Below are 24,513 nucleotides of genomic sequence, written 5' to 3'. Positions count from 1 at the left end.
ACTATCATGTTGAAGTAGTTGCTTTATTTGTTATATGTGTTGCAAAAATCAAACAGGGAGTGTCACTAAATTATGTCGTAAATTAAGTCATAACTTTGTCTCCAAGAAAAGTCTATAGGCCTACTGTAAATGCAAAATATATAATCAATGTAAAAGTAAAGACAGTTGAAAAACATACTGACACTCCATCTTTGTCTGCAGTTACTGCATGTTTTCTTGGGAAGCTCACAGGACACACAAGGTGTTCGTCGGACCTCGGTGGGTTGGGGATGTTTAATGTCCATTACGACTGCACTATATCTCTCCGTTAGCTCACAGCTGCGGCGAAAACCACCGGCACTTACCGGCAGCCTGCAGCCTGTGGTGGCATCTTCCCACCGAGACTGTGTGATGAACATCAGAAACGTGGTCGTGATTTTAGATGTGATGTTTAATTTAAGGCTCTTTTCTTGCATTCCCTCATAATTGCATTTTTATGACCCTCCACTCCTCCTGAATATCTCAAAGTCATTTTATGTTTAATCCAAGCAAAGCCCTGTTTCAACTAAAACACATCAGCTCCTGTGCAGCAGATGATTTACTAGAAAGGGAGAGTTAAAGTTAAAGATTTGGTTATTTCACATGAGAATTTCTTGTAATTGTGTTTTTTTTCTTTGCTTTTTTGAATAACGGATTTAAAGTGGATGTGGCTTAGCTTGTAAAAGTTAAAGTCAAATATTTCCATCCATCAATCAGTTTAGTAACATTTCAATCAAAGTCTGATTGTGGGGTTGTTTTATTTCAACATCCAGTATTTGACCTGCAACTTTTATTTTTGGTCACATGGGCAGTGCTAACAAGCTGTAAACAAAACAACAAAACCACCTTTTAAGTTTATGTAGTTAACTTGTTAGCAGTTTGGTTATCTACTGAGACATCCAACAGACACCGTTTATTTAGAGTTGTGTTTCTGGCCACCTGAGGATTGTAATTCCAGTACTCATTCTTTTTTAGCTCTTTTTGGTAGCAACTATGTCCTGAGGGAAATATCTGGATCTTAAGCTGGGAAATGGTCAGCTAAGTTCATTGGATGGTTAGTAACCTGTTGGGCTTTCACTAAAAACTGCTGCCGGCTCTGGTCAAAACTGCAACAGCAATACTAGAGTTGTGGACTGTAAAACCAAAACAATGAGCTAAAAGATGTTAAAATGGGAACTGTAGATTATCTGTTGGTTTGCCACTACAAGCAATACCACTCACATTACACATAGTCAGCTGATCAGTTGTGGATCATCACAAACTTGACAACATAAACTTAAATGCTAAACTAAATGGATCCCTTAGGATTTCCTGTGGAAATCTTTTCATGACATTAGCTGACAGGAAGTAAGACATGGACCCAAGCTGTTGCCTAGCAAGGCAATCCCAGTGAAACGGTCCATATAAATACTGATTATAGCAGCTTTAAAGGTACAGAAAGGCAGGGGCATAGTGTGGGGTGGCCTCTAGGGCTCCAGTCCCAAATTTTTTCTATAAAGCCCTGAATCTTTTTGGTTTTCAAAATACCTTCAACTTTGTGTCATTCAGATAATAATATAATTTCATGTTGTTTTTTTCTACTATACTGTTCACTAAAGAAATCTAAAATAATTGAGTAAATGTTCTTCTGTTTTGAAGACCATGTTTGGTTTTGTTCTGCATCCTTGATTTGCAGTTAGAGCAGTCAAGATTATTATGGCATAGATAGATTTGTCAGCTAAACACTTATTTTCTGACATTTACTCCAGCAGAGTATAATGGCAGATGGTTTTAGAACGTAAAGCTCGTCACCTGTTTCAGTAGCCAATCAGCTTGTAGTGAAGTCCAATAGTCAAGTCAAAATGACCACCGATGGCTGTTTGCTTGCTGCAGCAGGTGCTCTGTCCCCGCCAAGCCCTCTGTTTCAGTCCTCATGGTGTGCCGTTGTGGGACAGTGCTGCTGCTGTTCGCTGTATGTGCTTATACCCTCCCACACACACATTCTCATTGACTAACAAATAGGCGATGGTTACTTATATTACTGTGCCGTATTTATTATGATTATAGTCCATCTGATGCGTGTTCTTGTCGCCATTTTATCACTAGTACAAACACAACCATAGCCAGTATCTCACTATCACTATCCTCGTTCATATTTTAAAAGGCTACAAATTATATTCAGCCACAAAATAAGCCCTAAAAAGCTGGAAATCAGAACAAAAGTACAGAGAGTTGTTGCATAGAGATGACACACCATCTCATCTAGTTGCAATGGTGTGAACCAGCAGGTTTTTAGAGAGTTGCAGAATGGCACATTGCAAGTAGTTGCATGTTTCAACTCGTCTCATCGCAAATATTTGGTCTGAACTGGGCTTTAGATATGAAAAAGAAAGGTGGAAGGTGGACTATTGCAGGCAAATTTTCTGTAAGTTAGTAAGTAAGGCTATTGATAACTTACTCTGAATGCTACTTGATCACTTTATGATCACATCACTATTACACACAATCATTTCCACCTCAATTGTTTTTGAGGTTGCTTCAATTTAGGAAAAAATGCTGGATATCCTAAATACATTTTAACCCCCTTCACAAATTTTTTGAATTGATTAATACTCTACAGGCCAGATGGGGCTCTTAAGCAGGCTGTATGTGGCCCACTGGTGCCAGTTTATGATCGCTGCTCCACAGGATGATTTCTTTCCTTGGCAAATACCATGTTTTTCTCCAGCGATGTACAGATTTTTATGCATTCTATTATCTTAAATAGCTTGAGAAATAGTGCATATAGCTGCTGTAAATTGGAAAATGCCTTGGCACCCCCCTCCCCCCTTAGGTTTGTTACTGAGTCTGTTTACTGAGTCCTGAATGTTTACAACAGCAGAAAAGTACTTAATTTTTTACACCAAGTTTGCAATAACTGTAAAGAGGTCACATCTGTCAAGTGTTACTCAGGTTTTACCATCACTTCATTAATTAGTACTTTCTCAGTTGTTTGTGACGTGTCCCATCAAAATAATGAGACAACATTCATTATTAACGATAATTCATCTTCACATCTATAATTCATGGAGGGAGGCAGAGGGAGGGTCAGAGTTTGGTGACCTAAAACTTCATTACGTGTCTCAAGGTAAATATGAAGACAACTTTCCTCTCCCTGGTGTGGGTTTCTGGCGGGTCAGTCCCATCACGGAGGCTCGTGACAATGATGACGGAGGTGATGATGAGGATGGTGACGTACAAAGATGCGTTTGTGTGTTTATGTGTGTGTGTGTGTGCTGTGAAAATTAGCATTATCCTGTGTGTGCACAGGTTTAAGAGTGCACGTTAAGGTACAGCTGAGTGTGCGTACGGCATATATATAAGACCCTCTTGGACTTCCCGACACCCCCATACACCCCTCCTCCCCCCCTCGTCCTCCTCATTCTGTGTAAATGAAAATGCAAGGCTATATTTGGACAGAGCTGATGTCACAAGTGGTTTGAGCGACGAGCCTATAACTGTTGGAGTCTGTTTGTGTGACAGTCTGACAAACCCTGGGCTGCTCCAGTGACAGACTGGGATCTGCTGGCTACTGGCTGAAACAACAGAAAGTAAGTGCTCTGTCTTACTTAAGGGCTTAGTTTGTCTTTTATATAGGACTATGTTTCAGTCCAATTCTTCTGTGTATATATATGAATGGGATGCTACAGGAAATTAACAGTTTTTAGTTTGTATAAATAGTTTTTCTATGGGTTTGAATAGGATACTTTGCTAAATCTCCACCTCTACCTCTCTTTTAAATTAACAAAACTACTGCATATTACTGTATTGTATATTATAAATTCAAGATTCAAATGCTTTCCAAAGACATCAGATATGTCTTGTTACATCACAGGAAAATGTGTATAAAACGATGCAGAGGAAATTTTGGATTTTCTATTTAATGTAAGAAAACATCACCAACCATGTAACAAAATATGTTTTACTGAGAAGTGTAATGTACGGACACTTTACTAAAGCAATACAGCTGTGCAATATATATATCATGTTAAATCTGACGATATTGTGGGGTTGACTACTAAAATATTTATACAGTGATTTTTTTTTTATAAATAACCGCAAGTAATATGGATATAACGAGTAAGTGGATAAAAGCAAATAATAAAATATAACAGTCCGGTCAGTTCAGAAAATTACACCACTTTATTGTAAAGCAGCCTTTTAAAACAAGAAAAGACAACACTTAGAATATTATGATATCCAGAATCGTAGATGATACCTATTCTCATATGATATTAATATTAACAAGCTTTAATCTCAAGCTGAAAAGATTAATTAACAGAAACGCCAACTACTTTCATTATCAGTGTCATTATATGTACAATATTCACAGTTGCACGAGGTGTAGTTCTTTCTTTTTTTAACCTATTACACTTATTTATTAGTGTGAGGTTAAATGTATGGAGGATGTGGTTTAAACTGTCGGCATCTTGCAGGAGTTGTTAATTTCATTGTGTTTTTTAATGAAACAGTGACAATAAAAGGCATTCTGATTCTGATTTCTCAAGCAAAAATGTCAAATATTCTCTGGTTCAAGCCCTTAAAATGAGATAATTTGCTCCTTTTCTTTGCCTTATGTGACAATAAATTCAGTATCTTTGGGTTTTGGATTGTTGGTCAAACAAAAAAAAAGCATTTTTAGGACAACAACTTGGCTTCTGAGAATTTGTGAAGGAATTTTTTGTAATTTTCTGCCATTTGTTAGACAATATTAACAGATAAATTTAGAAAATAATTGGCAAATTGATGGATAATGACAATAAGTGTAAGTTGCAACCCTACTTTAATTATTCAGCTGGGCAACAGGAAAAGATATCTGAAATCTGTGTATGCTTGGTAGATGCTGATGTATTACTGACATTGAATCACTGAGCACAGCTTTAAATTAGACTGTAGGTTAATGTTAGATTGTACTGAAATATAGGAAACAGTACTGTTGTTTTCTCCTGCATAATAGTGACTCTTTAAATTCAGAATTTTTAGAAATGAAACACTTTTATGTATGTTATATTTTGACATTATGTATTGTTGATGTGCATCAGTTGGTAAGTGTGTGTGCTGCTGTCTTTTGGCCGGGTCTTTGTAGTTAAATGAAGGTTAATTACAACAAATATTGCCCATAAGTCCCCCATAACAAATAAATCTAACTTTGTTCTTCTGATCTGTGTTGATCCAGGTAATCACCCTACACTATGTATCACCTGAGGGTGCCTGTGCTTCTCCTCATGCTGCTTGTGCTGCTGCGCTGCGTCACCGCTGCCCCAGGCTACAGGTAAGTGTGCATACTACAGGCAGAGCTCTCTGTGTGGCTGTGCAAGTGGTCTAAGATTAGGGGCAGAGTTTAACTGGTGGCAATCAATCAAATTGTGCAGATTTCACTTTGCTGAGATGTTGATCATATCAGATCTGAGGTCAGCAGACGGGCAGCTGAGTATCATGGAGATTGTGCCATAGGTGCTGTAATGTTCTGCGTGAGGAGCGGCAGAGCACTGATAACTCTGGAGGTGGGAGCCAATTGTGCTCGTCTGTGGGAAAGTGCTTCATTGTGCAACTCGTGGGGAGCTAAGTGCCCACTTTTTCTTCCCGCTCTCGGGACTTGTGGATGTTTTGAAGAGGCTATAATCAGCTATCAGTGTAAAACGCTTTGGCCCTTTTCCCTCTGTAATTCAGGTACTTCAGTCCAAGCTCATCTGGCGAGCAGGAAAGTGCTCTCCCAGACGGTGACGGCTGGTTAGCTCCTGGGCTAATCTCCAACCCGTTCCTCAGCCTCATGGGTACACGGCCGGAGAGGGGGCTCACAGCTATGAACAGGTAACAGCAAACCAGCGACTGTATTAAATCCTCCTTACATGAGAAACATTCTCTCTGTGAGTGTTACTGTGACGTGTCTGTACTTTCTTTGACCCCCAGTCACCACGTGGAGAAGAGGAAATGCAACACAGCCACCTGCGTCACCCAGAGGCTAGCAGACTTCCTGGTGCGCTCCAGCAACACTATCGGTACCGTGTATGCGCCGACCAACGTGGGATCTTCCACCTACGGCAAGAGGGACCTACTGCAGCCTCGCAGCTACCTGCCTCTCTAGTACCGACTGAGGAACCTCCACCAGCACTCCCAGTACTCCAATGATATAACCAGACATCTTATGTAACAATGATTGTGACGATGACGTTACTAACGATGACATCAATAGTGATGATGATGATTATGAAGAGTTTTCTTGTTTATTTTATAAGCTTTTAAAAAAACAGTGCCTTTAATTTAAACCATCAAAGTCCATATATGTTTCTTTTTTTTTTTCTTGCATTTGCATTTGTGTGTTGTGACTCTGTTAATGCTGTTCCACAATGGCATGATGTGAATATAACAATACATCAGAGTAAATAATAAAAAAAAGAAGAAAAAAAAAACAGATGTAAAGCCATGAGAAATGTTATCTGTTGATTTTGATAATAAAATTGTAAAAATATATTTTTGAAAATCTTAATGCGTTTAAAGCCACATTATTGTGCATCATGACAGCTGCATGCAGAAGCTAAGAGCTGTTAGCAGCACATCATCAGCTGCCAGTCCTACATGGGATGTCCATTGAAACAAGTATTAGTTTTAGTTAAGTGAGTTTAATAACCAGCTCCCACCTAGTTTCTCCATGTGTCACATAAACTACAGAATGAACTCTCAAACAAAGGAGACATGCAATAGATCCGTTTAGATTAGCTTCATCAATAAGCTGCTGTGGTGTCATGTGCGGGGACTTGCCATACATATTATGATTCGGTTCCTGCTTTACCTAATTAACCTTTAGCTAAGTCCCGCCCCTGAATGCAGACTGACCAATCATAATGTAGCATCGGGCCACAACACAGTATACACAGTGTATCCACCTTATTTTCAAACACGGAAGTAAATAGTGATCAGCTTCCGTGTTTTTGTGCGTGACTTCCGGTCAGCCGCTTTCCCTCATGCTTTCCCTTACCGGAGCTAACGGTGCAAGCTACTTTTTTTCAATTTTCAATTGTTTATGTTAGTCAATCAGTTAGTTAGTTAGTTAGTTAGTCTGTGTATTTTATATAGATAACTGTGCCCACATTTCCGTTATCCGGTAATTGCCGGTAAAAATTATTCCCTCTAAACGCAAATAAATTGCACGTCAATCAAAAACTATGAACCAAAAAAGCACAATCTATCCCGAGTGAGACAAACTGCTTGATCCCCGTTTCCAGTGTAACAGCAGAGAACCTGCAGAACCGAATCAGCGAAAAAACACACCAGACTGCACAGCCTCTCTACCTGACACACAGACGGTGCTTCTGCATGCCAGCCAATGTGCGCAACTGTGAGAAATAAATATGTGAGGTGTACGTTGCTTCTCTATCTTTTTTCCCTTTTCTTTCTTTCTTTCTTTCTTTCTTTCTTTCTGTCAGCGACATACACTCCTAACACAGGACGGGTTGTTTTAATTGACTGAGTTGATCATTAAGCCATAGTGATGCGCGGATTGGCTCTGATAGGACCCGAATCAGCATGTATGCATCAACCATCCAGCCGTTACAACATGATTGAGCTAGCAAAGCAGTTTTGTGTTGCTATGTGTGGTATTTATTCAGTTTTGGGAAATCACTATGTCTAGAAAGCATCAGTGGCTGCAGCTGACAGGGACAGCTAACGTTGACACTAGCAGCAAAGCTAACATCAGGATCGTCATCTGTTAAAAGCCTTCCGTTGTCGGATACGACATGAAACTACTCCAGTTAGCGCAATCATGTTGTAACAAAGACATCCGCTGGAAAAAATATTTTTTTCACAGACCGTTTATTGATTTATTGAGTTATTACAGACACCGCTAATGGCTAACGGCTAACAGCTAACGGTTAGCGCAGCTAATCTACGATAACCATGTTATTAATTACACACAGAAATAGTAATGTTTGTTCAGTCATTGTGTTTATAGACTTTACAAACATCAGATTCGTCTAAATGGTGATATAGTCAGGTGAAAAATGTGATGTGGCTGCGTTCTGTTTTGCCTCCGTGTTTCCATGAAAAATAAGTTGGATTAATGATACTTGTTACCTGGAGAGGTTGGAAAAAGATATACGTTTCTTCCCTGTTCCAAAACCAAAATCAGACCCTGAAAAGTGTAGGGTTAGCTAGCTAGCTACTGAAGATATAGCCTACTGAATGTATACACATGCTGCTGAATCAAAGACCGACCCTGCTGTACAGGAACCAGTGAAGGGAAGCAGGGAAACTTTGCTGATATTCAACCAGCTGTGTGTCATCGCACTGTGCGCAGATGAACAGCGTTTGACTTCCCCTGGAAACACCATTCATCTGCACACACTGCGATGCCACACAGCTGGTTCAGTATCAGTAAAGTTTCCCTTTATATTCATTGTCTTCTGTGGCGATCAGCAGTGATGTGGTGGTTCAGTTTTACACTGTGATCTGTAGCCTATATGATTGATTTGATTTTTTATTATTGTGTCATGCACCAGAAGTGCCCAGCCCGAGAGGGCTTACAAGACACCAAAAAAAATAAACAAATGACAGCAAATGAAAAACTAGATACCAGGCATTAGAGCAATTAAACATATAAACCATCCTGATGCTTTTTCCAGGCTTCACATACAAAATTAGCAAGCTTAAAGACATTAAAATTAAACAACCAGTTCATTCTATCATCATCAGAGCACCAGAGAATTTCTGGGTTTTTAACAGACATTTCGGTAAATATTGGAGTTCTCAGTTCATCATACAAGGGACAGTATAAAAGAAAATGTGATTCACTTTCAGCTTCGTTGAGTTCACATAATTCACATAACCTTTCATCTTCTAGAATGTTTTTAAATCTGCTGACTTCAAGATTCAAGGTAAGGATTCCTGTTCTCAGCTGTGCCACTAAAGACCTTTGATTTCTTGTTAGGTTTGCTTTAACATAAGGTTTGGGGCCATAATTGCTTAATTTGGATATATGTTCGTAATTTGACGAAAAATATATAATACAATAACAGAGTATTGATTCATATTTGATCAGTGCTGTTTAGTTTGACAGTTTGGTCACAGTTCTCCATCAGTGACACGACTGACAGCTGCATTAGAGACTCCTTGGCTCTGATTGGTTGCTTTTGGTGCACCGTGGTAGATTCTGGTAAACGCCAAAAGAGGCAATACAGTAGGAGGAGGGACATGATTTTTTTTTTCCCGCAGACTACCTGTCTCATATAATACAGTACTACATACTGTATGTATGTAGTACTGTATTATTTCTTCCCCTTAGCCCTTGTCTTGGCCATTCTCCTTGAGTTTGCTTGTTCCATTGAAGAAATGGAATTGGTCCTAGGTCTGTAAGGGCTTAGGGCTTGAGTCAACGAGTCTGTAAGGGATCCATTTGGGATTGGGGGACTCTCTGCAAATATGACAAAAGGTTGTTTTAACCCTTTGAGACCTGGAGTGACAGCACTTTTCTTGTTCTGACTTCAGACCCCTTTCGCAAGTATTTTAACGTTACGATTTCTCTCAGAAACATAACAAAAAAGGCAATGAGCAACTTGGTAAGAAATGTCCCACAAATTGCCAAAAAATTTTATATACATACAAAAAGAAAAAGCTAGGGAAAAACTACTTATATTATTACATGTTTAAAATTACATTACAGATTTATTATAATTTTCAAGCATCTTTTCCAGGTCATGTCCGTGTTTGTTTGTTTGTTTGTTTTTAACTTTCTTAACTCTTTTTTTTTAAACTAATTTTCATGTTTTGAATTTTCTCTTTTTACTAATATCTTGTGAAATTTGGGGGTCATTTCTTCTTCCGTTGCTCATGGCCTTCTTCCCAGGTTTGCTGAGTAAATCAGACAATTTGCTCAGGTTTCAAAGGGTCAAAGATACTGAACATTGTGCAAAATATTGTCAATCAGCAGCTTCACTACAAAAGAATCTGTATCAGACTTTGATCTTAAAAACAAGGCTGGTGGAACTGTGTTGCTGAGGCACTACCAACACTTTTAATTTGTAAATGATTTGTAAGGAAGGGGATAATTTAACCTGCTTCCACTTTAGTTTGTTGTGGTGATGCCAGCATTACCATGCAGGAGTGGAAATGTATGGAGAAATCCACATGTAATGACAGTTAGTATTAGACTGACTGAATGATTAAAGAATTGAGACATATTGTTTAAATTGCACTTATTTTTCTAAACTAATCCAAGACTGTTCATTATCTGTTCTGTAAATGGATGACTGCCCATGAACTAGACTAAATGAAATCAGCTAAATGAGTATCATACCCTGCTGTGGGGGTTATCCAGGGTAACGTAATGAAAATCAAGAGAGAGGGTATGACGCACAGCATTAACCTGTTTGATTACCACTGACCCAATCATCTCAGACACTGACATCAATACTCCCATGCATGGTTAACACCGGCATAAAAGGGTCTGCAAAAATAGAACAAGTGCCGGCTTTTGCTGATGAAGCCAAAAACAATGCAGCCATTATCCGCCAAACACCCTGACAGAGAACGGGGACGGTGTCAAGATCTGTCGATTACTTCATGTAAAATCACAAATGGCATTGTGCTTCAGCTGTCATCCGGCGGTGAATTGTTTATCGCTGCAGTAATGACGGGGGATGGATGTTTTGATGGAATTTTAGATCTGATTCATGACCCGGCGACCGCATTAATCTCTGACCCTGGAGATACAGCTGTGATCCAAATATAAACACGAGGGCTGCCCTGCCACCAAAATTTATTACAGAGGACTATAACCTGCTCCCACTGCTAAATTAATTTACAGGTCTATTAATGCAGAGACTGACTGGAACTACACAACAAATAAATCAACTTTGTTTTTTTTCTGATGCTAGCAATAACATAATGTCTGACAAAATAACAGACACACACAACCTCTGTATATACAGCAACTTATACATTCAGTTAGTCGTTACAAAATTTATTGCAGATTTATTTGTGCCTGTAAGCTTGAGTGTGTAGTACTGAAATATTTCCTGTTTTGTTTGTTCATACTGGGCCATTAAAGGTGATTGTGGGTCTAATATATCAGAAAATTGACCCATATTTTTATTTTTTTTTCATAAATGCGCAAAACACTGTTTTTTTGTATTATGACAATTATGAAATGATGAATTGGGGAAAAAAAGAATTCTCTTCATAAGTAATGTGAGCACACAGACAAATAACTGACTGTGAGATACACTCACCGGCCACTTTACTAGGTACACCTGTTCAACTGCTCGTTAACACAACTAGCTAATCAGCCAATCATGTGGCAGCAACTCAGTGCATTAAGGCATGTAGACATGGTCAAGATGATCTGCTGAAGTTCAAACTGAGCATCAGAATGGGGAAGAAAGGTGATTTAAGTGACTTTAAATGTGGCATGGTTGTTGGTGCCAGAAACTGCTGATGTACTGGGATGTTCACGTACAGTCATCTCTAGGGTTTACAGAGGATGGTCCGAAAAAGAGAAAATATCCAGTGAGCCAAAATGCCTTGCTGATGCCAGAGGTCAGAGGAGAATGGCCAGACTGGTTCAAGATGATAGAAAGGCAACAGGAAGTCAAATAACCACCCGTTACAACCAAGGTATGCAGAAGACCATCTCTGAACCAACAACATGTCGAACCTTGAAGCAGATGGGCTACAGCAGCAGAAGACCACACCAGGTGCCACTCCTGTCAGCTAACAACAGGAAACTGAGGCTACAGTTCACACAGGCTCACCAAAACTGGACAATAGAAGATTAGAAAAACGCTGCCTGGTCTGATGAGTCTCAATTTCTGCTGCAACATTCAGAAAGCATGGATCCATCCTGCCTTGTATCAACGGTTCATGCTGGTGTTGGGGATATTTTCTTGGCACACTTTGGGCCCCTTAGTACCAACTGAGCATGGTTTAAACACCACAGCCTACCTGAGTATTGTTGCTGACCGTGTCCATCCCTTTATGACCACAGTGTACCCATCTTCTGATGGCTACTTCCAGCAGGATAACGCACCATGTCACAAAGCTCAGACCATCTCAAACTGGTTTCTTGAACATGACAGTGAGTTCACTGTACTCCAATGGCCTCCACAGTCACCAGATCTCAATCCAATAGAGCACCTTTGGGATGTGGTGGAACGGGAGATTTGCATCATGGATGTGCAGCCGACAAATCTGCAGCAACTGTTTCCAGCACCTTGTTGAATCTGTGACACCAAGAATTAAGGCTGTTCTGAAGGCAAAAGGGTCCAACCTGGAAAAAGCAAGGTGTACCTAATAAAGTGGTCGGTGAATGTATGTGTTAAATTGTGTTTTATGCCCATGAACAAAACTTTATGTTTAAAATAATTAGATATAATAATTAAGAAATAAGACTCCACTACATTTAGCTGACAGCTTTACTTAATTGCAGATTCTGACTAATCATAGGAAATATAATCAAATAAATCATGATGTAATAACATTTTAATTTTAATTAAATGATAATGTAATGATATAGATTAAGATAAAAGTTTAATGATCCCAGGGGAGATTCTCAAACAACCTAGCAGGTTAAGTATGTAAAGTATTTAAAATGAGCCTCATGTACTGTATACAATAATACACGGGGTTAGACTTCAGGGGTGTAGGGGACATGCCTCCCTCAAAATCTGGAACCTGTGCATTTGACCTCCATAATAACAATATTAAAGTAGCAGAGGACGTTTATTTTGAAAACAGAAGGCATTTACATCAAGTATGAATTAAAAGAGGCACACATTAGAGCAAAAATACTCACCAGAATGCAGAAAATGTTTCAGAGACTGTTTCTTGCATTTAGCGCGTCCCTCTGTGTTCGCGCTTGGAAACTTCCCCTGCTGCTTGCCGTAGTTAATTGTAAACACGGAAGTTGCGTTGCTCCAGTGCTCTGTTCTCATGTGCTAAAGGAAAATCTGATCAGCTAGCTATAATAGGAAGTATCCAGGAGCATTTTAAGCATTTTTTTAGCATTTTACTAGTCACCAATAGTGTCCTAACTGTGTATCAGAGTGTCCACGCTAAGAGATAAAAAGATTGTAGCAACTGTTTGAACTGAAAATGCGAAGGGAGGAGGAAGGAGCTAGTGTTAGCTACTGTAGCCACCGTTAGCTTAGCAGTTTTCTCAGAGTAATGGCAGACAGAAAAGAGAAAACATTCAGGTTTGTGATCGTGGGAGGAGGTATCGCGGGTGTGACATGTGCTGAGCAGGTGAAAATACATTAACACGTCAGGTGTACACAGTAAATCTGTTAATCTAGCTAACGTTTCTAGGCTCTGTATCACTGACTGTAAAGCATGTCATGTGGCTAGCTGCTAAACATTAATCTGCATTGACAGCTGTCATCCCAGATCCCGTCAGCTGATGTGGCTCTGATTACAGCAGGTCCCCATATCAAGGCGGTGACCAACTATAAACAGGTCAGGATGATGATGATGATGATGATGATGTGTCCAGGGGGAACCATATTATACATCCACATATTGTATATGTACACTAATGGCTGACAGGGTTTGTTTCCCACTTGCTTTCCCATGAAATGAATGCATGGAGGCATGTTCTTTTATCAGATATCAAAACTTATTTCGATTTTTTGGACATTAGGATCCATATTTCCTCATTTGTATTAATTTAGCAACCATCTTACATTCTTCTCATTCTCCACTCAATAGTCTTTTCCCTTGTTCTCCTTGCCAAGGTGTCCAGGACCCTGGAAGAGTTTGGTGTGGAGGAGCAACCATCCAGTGTTTTGGAAGAGAAGTTTCCCAACCTGACTGTCATCCACTCTGCTGTTAAATCACTTCACACACAGTCACATGTAAGTAGCTATTGTGCAGACTGTAATAGAGACTGGTAGATTGTAAAAGTGTCTACGAATACAGTTATTTTATATTTAATACTGTTTACATGACATGTTTCTGCTTTGGTGTGTGATAAGAAACTGACTGCTGGTAAAGATTTGTACATAACTAAGAAATGTTAATAACACAAGGTCTAGTTACCCATGTGTTGTTAACTGATTATAATGCAATAATTCCAATAAAATTCACAGTGATTTTCTTCAACATATCTCAACAAAGGTTTTTTGCTATTATCTGTCTACTACTGCCACCTTGTGGACATGTGGTTACAGCATATGGTCGAAGTGCAGTGTGATAGGACTGTGATTAGACTAAAAGGTTTTATGTTCAAAATCCAACACCAGTTTGTAAAAAGCAACAAGAGAAACAACATTCAAAGCTTGATTTAATCTCTGGTTCCCGTTCTTTTTGTATCCTCAGTCTGTGGAAACAGCAGATGGCCGGGTGTTTGGTTATGAGAAGCTGTGTATCTGCAGTGGGGGCAGACCCAAGCTCCTAACCCAGGACAACCCTTATGTCATTGGGATACGGGACACAGACAGCGCCCAGGTACAACCCCGTCGTTCTGTTTGTGCTGTTATTGACATGAGATGTTTGTGTTGTTATTGACATGAGATTTCTTAAGACACTGAACACACAGAAGACCCTCTTAAAGTAACCTGAAGCATTTTGTCCAACTTTGTGCTATTTTGTTTGTGTTTTGTTTGTGTGCCATTTTCTTCCTTTCCTTTATTCCTCTGAGTGTTCTGCTAAGCCACAGTAAATTCCACAGCACTACGCCTTGGCTCTTTGTGCAAAAGAACATCCCAAAACATTTCAACTGCAGCTGCTACAATATCTTGTTACATTTTTATAAGAAATAAAGTTAATATCAGAGCGCATAGAGTTCTCTAATTCTCTAAATTTAAAATGGACTTTGTCCAGACATGTCCTTGTAATCTACAAACAGCAAAAGCAGTTTGACTTAAAACATTACCTCCCTCCTTTTAACACTAAGTTTCAACTTATTTATCAATTGATGGTTTTTATAATGCCTGGTTTTAGGTCCCTCAGCACCCCCATTCCCCACAACCATGCTATAGGCATAGATAGTAAAATAAATAAATAAATACCTCAGTGCTGTTGCTCGAATTCAGCCTGCATTGTGATCTCAGCTACATGACTGTTAAGTTTCGAAACTGCATTGTGCATGGTTGCAAAGTTATCATGCTGAAAAAAATCTGTCCACAGACAGACACCTGGCAACATACTTAAAATGGCTACTGTGGTAGTTCCTTCCACCAAAGGTGTCACTCAGACCACATTTGGCCATTATGACACACACAGACTCACAAGGTGAAAACAGCACCAGCTGTCATGACGTTGTTGTGACTGGTGACAGTGTCAGCAGTTTTTCAGTTCTAAAATTCAATTGAAAGGTTATGCAAAGTGTCTAGGTTGCACGTGTTTGAATAGCCTCTGCTACAGTGGACTTACTTGATAAATTTATACTCCATTTTGTGGCCTGTGCTACAAAACTTTCAACCTCTGTAGCACCATTGTAATGTGTAAAAAAGGCTAACATACAGCTCTGTAGTTATTTGCATAATGTGTCAAGAAAGAAGCACTGTGTATGGAAACTTAAAAAAAATGGTAGTGCTTAAAATGTACCACTGAGGCACCAAAAACTTGTGGTGAAAAATTCTGGGTGCACCTAAATTAAAAAATTGGGTGCACTAGTACAACCAGTGTAAAAGGTTATTCACTAGTTACTAGTCACTAGTCACATGTTAAAAATACAAACAAACATGTCGATACTGAACAGTTTGTCCTGTTTTTGTGTTTCAGGAGTTTCAGAAGAGGTTATCCAAAGCAAAGAGAATCGTTGTAGTTGGCAACGGAGGGATTGCACTGGAATTAGTGTGAGTAAGCAATAACCAAAGCCATATTTGCACAGGACTAGTACGATTTTCAGACTGAAGACCATTGAGCCTTTATGAAACCCCTTCATGTAACATCACCACCATGTTCAGAGATAATCACACCCTCCAGTCCTTCAGTGCCTCTGAACATGTTGTGTTTAGGTATGAAGTTGAGGGCTGCGAGGTGATCTGGGCTGTGAAGGACAAGGCCATAGGAAACACCTTCTTTGACGCTGGGGCGGCACAGTTCCTCATCCCGTCACTGGAGGCAGACAAACCAGAAAGAGCTGCTCCCTGTAAGAGACCTCGCTACACCACAGAGGAACCAGCACCTGGAGCAGCTCAGACCTTCACAGCAGGTCTTTATCTTAGGTTTATTTCTCTTCTTCTCATTTTCTGTGGTAGAATATGCTCCAAGATGATCATATTCTTTTTGTGTGTACATTTCCAGATAAAAATGCTCGAAGGCAGGGTTCTTGTTCTACAGAGGCTGGCAGTGCCCTCGGCCCAGACTGGCATGAAGGACTAGCTCTCAGAGGAGCAGAGCAGGTGAGATAGTGTGTGCACCTTTGTTACTGGGAGCCTAGGAAGTCTATTTGTATAGATATTACCCTCTGTATATGTCTCAAGCTTCTGTTATGTTAAACTTTCCTTCATTCTCTCTGCTGGCGCGTGCTCAGGTGTCCCGGAGAGTTTCCTTAGAATACCAGTGTGAGGTGGAAAAGATCTTCACCTCTGCGGAGCTGCTCAATTCCCCGCAGCAAACACTCAGACCTGAGAATGGTGAGAACGAGACCTCTGACTCATCCTTTCCTCGCTCACTTTTTTCCCTCCAACGCCTCACTGCTGCAGCTTTTCTCTCCTCTCAGTAGGATCCTGGCCGGTTTACATCCAGCTGACCAATGGCAAAACATTTGGCTGCGATTTTGTTGTCAGTGCTACCGGTGTCGTGCCAAACACGGAGCCATTTCTCCATGGCAACAATGTAAGTAAACTCACCCAAATAAAATGAAATCATATTTGTGCAAATCGTAGTTTGCCATTAAATTAAAGTAAATCCTGCTGTTTCTCATTTTTTAAATGGTCACCTCGGTGATCATTTAGTAAGTGAAGTGCATCAAATGGCATATCGGGACTTTATCTGTTCAAGGCAGGCATATTTAAAGAATAAATTGTCTCTTTTGTGCTCCAAAGTCTTTTAGTTTGGCCAACGCTGCAGAGTGAATGATGTTAAGCAATGCAGCTAAAGGCCACTAGATGTCACTAAAGGACAGATTAGGTTTTACCATTCAGGCTGTGAGCTTGAATTCCCCCTGGAAAGTTTTTCCCCATGTAGAGCTACCATATCAAAATGAGTGTCACTTTTACAGCCAAGAGTTTGCATATTACTTCGTTTCTCCCTTTTTTTTTAAACTCAGGCATTAATCATAAATTGGTTCTTAAAGTTGCAGTTCATTATTTATGGAAAAAAAAAACTGTCATATTTGCTGAAGCTGTCACTATATCTTGACAGTAACACAAGAGGCAGATAAATTGTAGGGGAAAAAAACATGTTCCACTGCCTCCTTTTAGAGCTTCTAATGGCATTTGCAACAATCTTTCCCCTCGGGGATTAATAAAGTATATAAAAAAATTTTAAAAAAAAAATCTACAGCAGGTGTTGGAAAACAACCAATCAGAGCCGAGGTAGTCTGAGTGGGTGGAAGTTCGCTGCATAGATCAGCCTCTCATTGGGCGGAACAAGCAACCCGCTGAAGTCCCGCCCTACCACCTTGCAGTTTTCAACACGTCCTTTACTAACGTTTGCGGTGTTTGATCTTATGGGAATGTAGCCATTTTTCTGCCATGGTTCGCGTCCTGTGGGTGATATTTTTGTGGGTGTGTTACACCAAAACCTGTTTTCCCTGGCAATGTTTTTGCAAGCGCACCGTTGGTGTGGCACCGCCAAGAGCGATTGTGATTGGTTGAAAGAAATACAAGCAGCTGGGGTGTTTTTTTCTCCAATCTTAAAGTGAGACTCAGCCCAGCCAGACCTTTTTTTTTCTTGAGAAAGGTCTGGTGAGCGAGACTAGAGCCAAGGAGTCTCTAACGCAGCTGTCAATCACTGCTTGTGAAATGCGGTCAAACTGTCAAACTTTGCGGCCTGGCTGCTATGTTGAAAACAATCTAGCCAAAGCAAGCACCAGCTGCAGCAAACATTCTCATTTTACAGCCAAACAGTGCTCTAAAATATGTTTCAGAGAGCATTTGAGGGGAGAAATACGCAATGCAGTACATGTTTGATCAGGGTTTCCTTGTTTTAACAGTTTGACTTCAGTTCTCGTGCAGTGATTGACATGACTGACAGATACAGATCATGTGGCTCTGATTGGTTGTTACAGTGACAGTGACAGTTTCAGTAAATTAACGGAAAAGTTATTTTTATGAGAAAATGACCACCCACAGCTTTCACGATGTTCACTTGTTTCATTTTTACATATTTAGTTTGCGCTGGCAGATGATGGCGGCCTGCAGGTAGATGACCACATGATGACATCAGAGTCCGATGTGTACGCTGCAGGAGACGTTTGCACTGCATGCTGGGAACACAGCCCATTGTGGCAGCAGGTAAACTAACATGAAAAATCATTGCATCAACCTGTGTTTCCCCTCAGACTCTGCACCTTTAGAAACTCCAGGACACTGTATAGTGCCTGATTATTTGCCTTACACTATCATCTGTGTCTGAACACCTACTAGCGGTGTAAAGATGCCATCTGAAAATGATTTTGATAAACTTAAGTTCTTAAACAAAGCAAAGATTCTGTGCGTCATCAGTTCTCGCACATGTCCCATAATTCAGTTTGAACTAAACTGATTATGTCATCAATCATTACACACATGCACTGTCAAAGTTTCACTAAAGTTTGAAGATAAAGTTGATGGCAAACATGGAGAAAGATTGCTGATTGCTGAGTCTTGTTTCCAGGTCATCAAATATCATCAGCCATGTGTTGGTAATGGGACCGAACTGCCATACCAAATCGTCAGTGTTAGACGATGTGAAAATGAGACTTAACAATCAGCTAGCTTTCTCCAGAACTACATACTGCACCTTTAATGAGTCTGTTTTGGAGTTTACTCACTGGAACTGGGTACAGAAACACACATCTGTGACATCTTACAGTGTCATAAGTTGTTTTGGCCTGTAAAAGATGTGCTGGGTAAACTGTCGATGTGTGCACTCAGAACCACTATTATTCACTTTTTGCCAAACATTTGTTTTTTTTGTTTGAGTTATTTTAGGTCATCAAGTAATCATGCTTGTTTCACTTCCCTTGGTTTTGGCACAAGAGCTAAAACAGATTAATAAAATAGAAGTTGAAAACCACTGTTTTATTCCCTCTATAAATCTGAGGCCTTATAGTGTGTGTGTTCTGTGTGCAGATGCGTTTGTGGACGCAGGCGCGTCAGATGGGCTGGTATGCCGGCCGCTGCATGGCGGCACACGTCCTGTCAGAACCAATAGAGCTGGACTTCTGTTTTGAACTTTTCTCACACATCACGAAATTCTTCAACTACAAGGTGCGTGACGTTTCACATTTTACTGCAGGGAGCTGTTGAATAATAACCAATATGTTAATCATCTACTATGGAAATTATGACCATTCGTTTCAAAACCGTTCAAGGTCATTGTACAGTGCGACGTAGTGTCCTCGTGTCTTTACCTCCAGGCTCCTTCACAACTGTGCATTTTAACAACTTCCTGTCTGCTCGTTATTCCACAGGTGGTCCTGCTGGGGAAGTTTAATGGTCAGGGGCTGGGGCCTGATCATGAGCTGCTGGTTCGCTGCACCAAAGGCCAGGAGTATGTCAAGGTGAAACTGAAGGGGATAACAACATGCCTGTACTTGTAACAGTACCAGTGGCAGAGTGTCCGAGTTTAAGGTGTTTTGCAGATTATCCCATGTTTAAGGAGCACTGTAAGAAAATGACATTCTTCCTAGTTCAGTTCTGATTGAAGCAATGTGAAGCAGCAACCAATTCCGTGAGCGAGTACCGAGGTTATGTAAGGTCAGAGTTAAAAGGGATGAAATGTAGGGTGGAAGCATCTGGATCAAAGCTCTATAATTGACCACATTCCAACGCTGTTCCCACCCGACAGCCAAATAGTGATTCACTTTCATAACGAAAGATTTATTTTACACCCAAATTTATTGCCTCTTATGAAACAGTACCAGAATCACATGCTGGTAGACATTCTCGTAGTGCCTGTGGCGTTGAAAAAAATGTGCCATTTGAATTTGTCTAGCTGCGTGAATGAAACCACTGTGTTTCTGTGGGTGTGGTCTAATGCTATGCATGAGTCAGAAGCAAAACAGGGTCAGCTGTTTACTTCTTAGAGATCTCCTCCTCTCAAAAATGTGTTTTTGTTATGTTTATGTCCCCTAAAATTATCAGACCGTGACTATACTGACTTGTATCCGTGTAAAGTTTGTCACAAGAGAGAGAGGTGTTTTCACATTCCTTTTACTGAAGTACGTCACTAATATGAAAGCCTATTGCTGTCCAGAATGCAAATGCCAGCAAAGAAACCTGAAAATGTCATCACTTATTACACGTAATATAAAAATTTCATTATAAAAATTTAATTACATCATAAAAACTTGACAGTGTGAACACACTGCAACATTGTAGCAGATATGAAAGTATGTTTCACAACCACTAAAAATGTGTTAGTGCCAGTTACAAGCTAACAAGCTAACAAACATCATAAACAAATAGAAAATGCTAACTACACTTACGATTCTGATACGTCTGCTAGTCGCCGATTTTGTGCACAACAAATTCCTCATCTGAGTCTGGCTGAGGTTCAGACATGTATGGCTGAATCTCTCTAGCCATTTTGATGCGCGCTGCTTTGTCACGAGTCAACCTACCGCAAGCAGTGATGGTGCAGGGTGGGGCGCAAAGCGAGATCCAGAATTTCTTAATGAGGGAGAAAGAGTAGATCTGCTTCTAGCACCCTTTTTTATGTTATAAAAACCATGTTCAACAAAATTTCAATCATAGCAGACTATTTTTATATACTGTAAAAAGTATCTCAGGGGGAACTTTAAAAATGTAGATATATCTGAAAATGTCTTCCTCAAATCTCATCATCATAATTTCTAGCCTCATTTTCACACATTTTACCGCTGTATGACTTTTCCAGGTCGTTCTCAGTGGAGGTAGGATGGTAGGAGCGGTGCTGATGGGGGAAACAGACCTGGAGGAGACCTTTGAGAACCTAATCCTCAACCAGATGGATCTGACCCGCTATGGAGAGGAGCTGCTCAACCCCGACATTGATATAGAGGACTACTTTGACTGAGGGGGGGTGATGAAGGAACATGTTGAGCCTGCAGAGTGTCTAAAGGCACGAGAAGGAACTGTGCTTTGTATCATGACTGTGTTAGATTTGTTTTTTGGCAATGAGAAGGAGCCGTCTGATGAAGTCGAAGCGGTTATCTTGGCTCTTCTATGGTTTTCAACCAGCTCTGTGTCATCACAGTGTGGCCGATGTGTTCAGTTGAACAGTGTTTGGCTCCCTCTGTGCTGTGTTTTGTGTCATCAGGCAGACTTCAATGATGTGATGTGCATCACTTGACAGACTTTTGCTGGTAGATGGGCTTAGGACACTTGCGGCATCAGGAGAAACTAAACACTGTTCATCTGCACACGCTACAGTGACACAGAGCTGGTTGAAAATCGACAGTTTTCCTTTAAGACACTTGTAAACTTAAGAATATATTTTTGCTTTAAAATAAATTATTTTCAAAACCAAGTGTACTAAATTAGCACTTGAGTGATAAGTTTTTTCATTGACTTTTTTTAAGCCTTTTTATAAACTTAAATGAGAAACAGTTGCAGGTATGACACCATAGAAATAGAGATTTATTCTATTCTTATGTATGCAACACTGACACTTTTTTACTCAGAAGAATGAAATCTGTTCATCAATACATGGTGGTAAAGAAAGATAATCCTTTTGTTGCTGTGTAGTCTTGGTGACGCTGTTGATCGAATTTCAACCTAAACAGCAACTACGGCTCCTCCTGTGCCTCAGCAGGCATTGTAACAATAGCCATCATCAGGCCTGCATAATGTTGCCTATTGTTCCGTGGACATGTTGTTCTTGGAGATGCTGCTATTTGAAAATCCCCTGAAAATCCACTGTAAAAAGGAGAAGAAACATTAGAAGTAAAGTAGAAAGAGCAGTCGCCACAAGGACAATGTAAATGACTGATACAAGTGTTACGACTGCAAACAGACACCCATTTCCACTTGTTGGTTTACCTGTAGGTTTGTGTTTTATGGTTGTGTGTTTTTTTGGGTCAGTGGTTCACCTACAGCAACCTTCCCACATTGATTTAGCTGCTTCCACTGGCTGATAAAGGTTGATATGGCAACCTTGTGATTTTACTCTCTGAGCATTGTGCAAAATGAGTAAAAATCAATGTGTACACAGCAACAATCATTGTGTAGTAATCCTAATAGTCATGGGGGGGTTCTTTTCCCTAATTTACAACTGTAAACACGTCACGATTCTCCAAAAAGAAACTGATGAAAAAAGGGCAATAAACATGAATAAAAAGCATTCATTTTCACCCTTCACTTAACTCACCTGGAGCTTCCCAAATGACTGGCTGATTGCACTGGGCAGCCGTCCCAAGTGTAAGTGTGTACCTGCGTGGGCAGAGAGCAGTGCATTGTTTACGGGGTGAGTCAACATTGCCCATGGTAGCACGTGTACCAAGATAAAATTCAAATCTCTGATGGACATGGAGGGTAGGACAATTGGTGCGATGAGATCCCTGGTTATGTTTTACACAGTTACCAAGCAACAGATCTGGCACAGATCACATGCCAGCGTGGAACAGACATTACGTGGTCAAGCTGGCTTATGGTCAAGATGGAAATACACCAGGGGTGTCATCACTGATACATAGTATATTTAGATTTATATATTTAGAGGGGCTAAGCCTCTGCTATGGGGGCTCTGGAGGAGTGTTTCCTCAAGGAGACTTTTTTAAAACAAACTTTGCATGTAGGTTTTACGAGTTGCAATGGATCTAAATCCTTGTTGCAAGGAAGGTTTATCTGAATTGTTCATAACATACATTAACTGTCTCTTTATAATAAATTATATACATAAAATCAAATAGCAGAGGAGCACAAGATACAGTGATCGTGATGATGACCCCACAAAAACAGCTTGACTTCCCTCCTTGATTTAAAAAACTACATGTTTCATACTGTCATTCAGCTCACATCTATAACATAAAAATGTTTTTGGGGGCAATGTACTGGCTTTTCCAATATGCTGCTACTGTATAAATATGACTGGACACATGTGCAATTCACTGAGGGATAAAACAAATGGTTAGAGCTTTACAAGGCATTAATTACAATATTATAATATAAATTTAGGGTGACACATTGCACCAATATTCAAATATATTATACCCTAATACATTGATAAAATATATATTTTGAAAAAATGCTATTGTACAACAGGCAACCACACCACTGTCTGAAATAATCATTAGCAAATGCAATTGTAAACATAAAGAAACCTCTATTATTATTACTGCCAGTTCTAGTATCATGGTGTTCTGCATTTCTGCATGAGGTTTGTCCAAGTGGTGTTGCCATACCCCAGCAGGACATGACTCATGTCTTTATCAGAGAAGTCTGAGCAGAGTGTTAATCATTTATGTTGGTAATAGAATATACCATAACAGGAAATGAGATTTGTTACCCCCAGTTGCATCTTTAAAGGGGAACTATACCTATTTTCAAAATTTATGTTATCCTATGATGATCTAAGACAGACCAAAAATATGAGTAAACATGAACAACTCTCTCCCGAATCCAAAAACTAGAGTGCCAAACCTCAAATTTGTGATGTCATAGGATATGAAGTGTTGACCTGCTCCATAGACAATGAATGGTGAAAGATGTTCTGGATGACACTGGCCACATATGGCTACATTTTCTGTTTCATAAGTCCTACTGAAATCGTACTAAATTGACATTCTCAAAGTCGGACTAACACAGCTAGATAATGTGATTGGGAGCTGAATGCAGACCTAACTGTCTGACGCGCTCTGTGCATGCTCCACAGTTTCTGCCCAGGGCTTTGACCCATAGGTCAAATAGCATTAAATGCATAACAGAAGAAGAAGCCAGTAACAACCCAGCCGACATTTGTATGTGGGGCCCATGTGGGTGGGCTGAAAAATAGGCCATATATTGGACTGTTCATGGGTTACATATTGACTCCATGTCAATTGCCCAAATGTGTAGGTTTACCCAAGTGGGTCCCCAGGTAGTCGTGGCATAACAATGTGGAGCCCATTTGGGTAAAGCCATCAATGTGCGCAATTGGCACAGGGCCAATATGGAACCCATGGATAATCCCATACAGGGCCCATTTTCAACCCATTTACTGCCCACATGGGCCCCACATACATATGCAGGCTTTGAACATGGCAATATCTACATCTGTGCATTTTTGGATGGACAAAACATACAGAGCTGTAAAGTCATCCACCATGGTACCAGTTAGCTACCAGCTAACCGTTGCTAACTTGTTTGTCAATTGTTTGGTCTGTGACATAATAGGTCAACCAGGAAAGGGTCCCACACTAACAAGCTGAGAGGG

At 40.1% G+C, this 24,513-nt stretch overlaps 2 protein-coding genes across 4 annotated transcripts; both read left to right on the top strand.

Annotated features, from left to right (window-relative positions):
• Positions 1 to 3,516: 3,516 nt before the first annotated feature.
• On the top strand, positions 3,517 to 6,195 carry LOC125882849 (islet amyloid polypeptide). Its single transcript, XM_049566762.1, has 4 exons — positions 3,517 to 3,587; positions 5,213 to 5,308; positions 5,707 to 5,847; positions 5,947 to 6,195. Exons 2-4 carry the CDS (start codon positions 5,229 to 5,231, stop codon positions 6,119 to 6,121), a joined length of 396 nt encoding a protein of 131 aa, XP_049422719.1. The 5' UTR covers positions 3,517 to 3,587; positions 5,213 to 5,228; the 3' UTR covers positions 6,122 to 6,195.
• Positions 6,196 to 12,928: 6,733 nt separating this feature from the next.
• On the top strand, positions 12,929 to 21,643 carry pyroxd1 (pyridine nucleotide-disulphide oxidoreductase domain 1). 3 transcript variants are annotated; one of them, XM_049566759.1, is made up of 13 exons: positions 12,929 to 13,272; positions 13,402 to 13,482; positions 13,761 to 13,880; positions 14,344 to 14,472; positions 15,751 to 15,824; positions 15,987 to 16,183; positions 16,276 to 16,373; positions 16,505 to 16,607; positions 16,697 to 16,809; positions 18,309 to 18,431; positions 19,251 to 19,388; positions 19,592 to 19,681; positions 21,019 to 21,643. In XM_049566759.1, the coding sequence occupies exons 1-13, from the start codon at positions 13,195 to 13,197 to the stop codon at positions 21,175 to 21,177; spliced, it is 1,503 nt and encodes a 500-aa protein (XP_049422716.1). In that variant the 5' UTR covers positions 12,929 to 13,194; the 3' UTR covers positions 21,178 to 21,643. The 3 variants fall into 3 exon arrangements, with proteins under 3 accessions (XP_049422716.1, XP_049422715.1, XP_049422717.1); XM_049566758.1 differs by having other exon boundaries at positions 16,694 to 16,809; XM_049566760.1 differs by lacking the exon at positions 13,402 to 13,482 and having other exon boundaries at positions 16,694 to 16,809.
• The last annotated feature ends 2,870 nt before the right edge of the window (positions 21,644 to 24,513 follow it).

The sequence above is a fragment of the Epinephelus fuscoguttatus genome, linkage group LG22, assembly GCF_011397635.1.
Source record: "Epinephelus fuscoguttatus linkage group LG22, E.fuscoguttatus.final_Chr_v1".
Classification (NCBI taxonomy): Eukaryota; Metazoa; Chordata; class Actinopteri; order Perciformes; family Serranidae; genus Epinephelus; species Epinephelus fuscoguttatus.
Note: the sequence above shows the minus strand (reverse complement) of the source record. Positions and strands in the feature narration are given on the sequence as shown.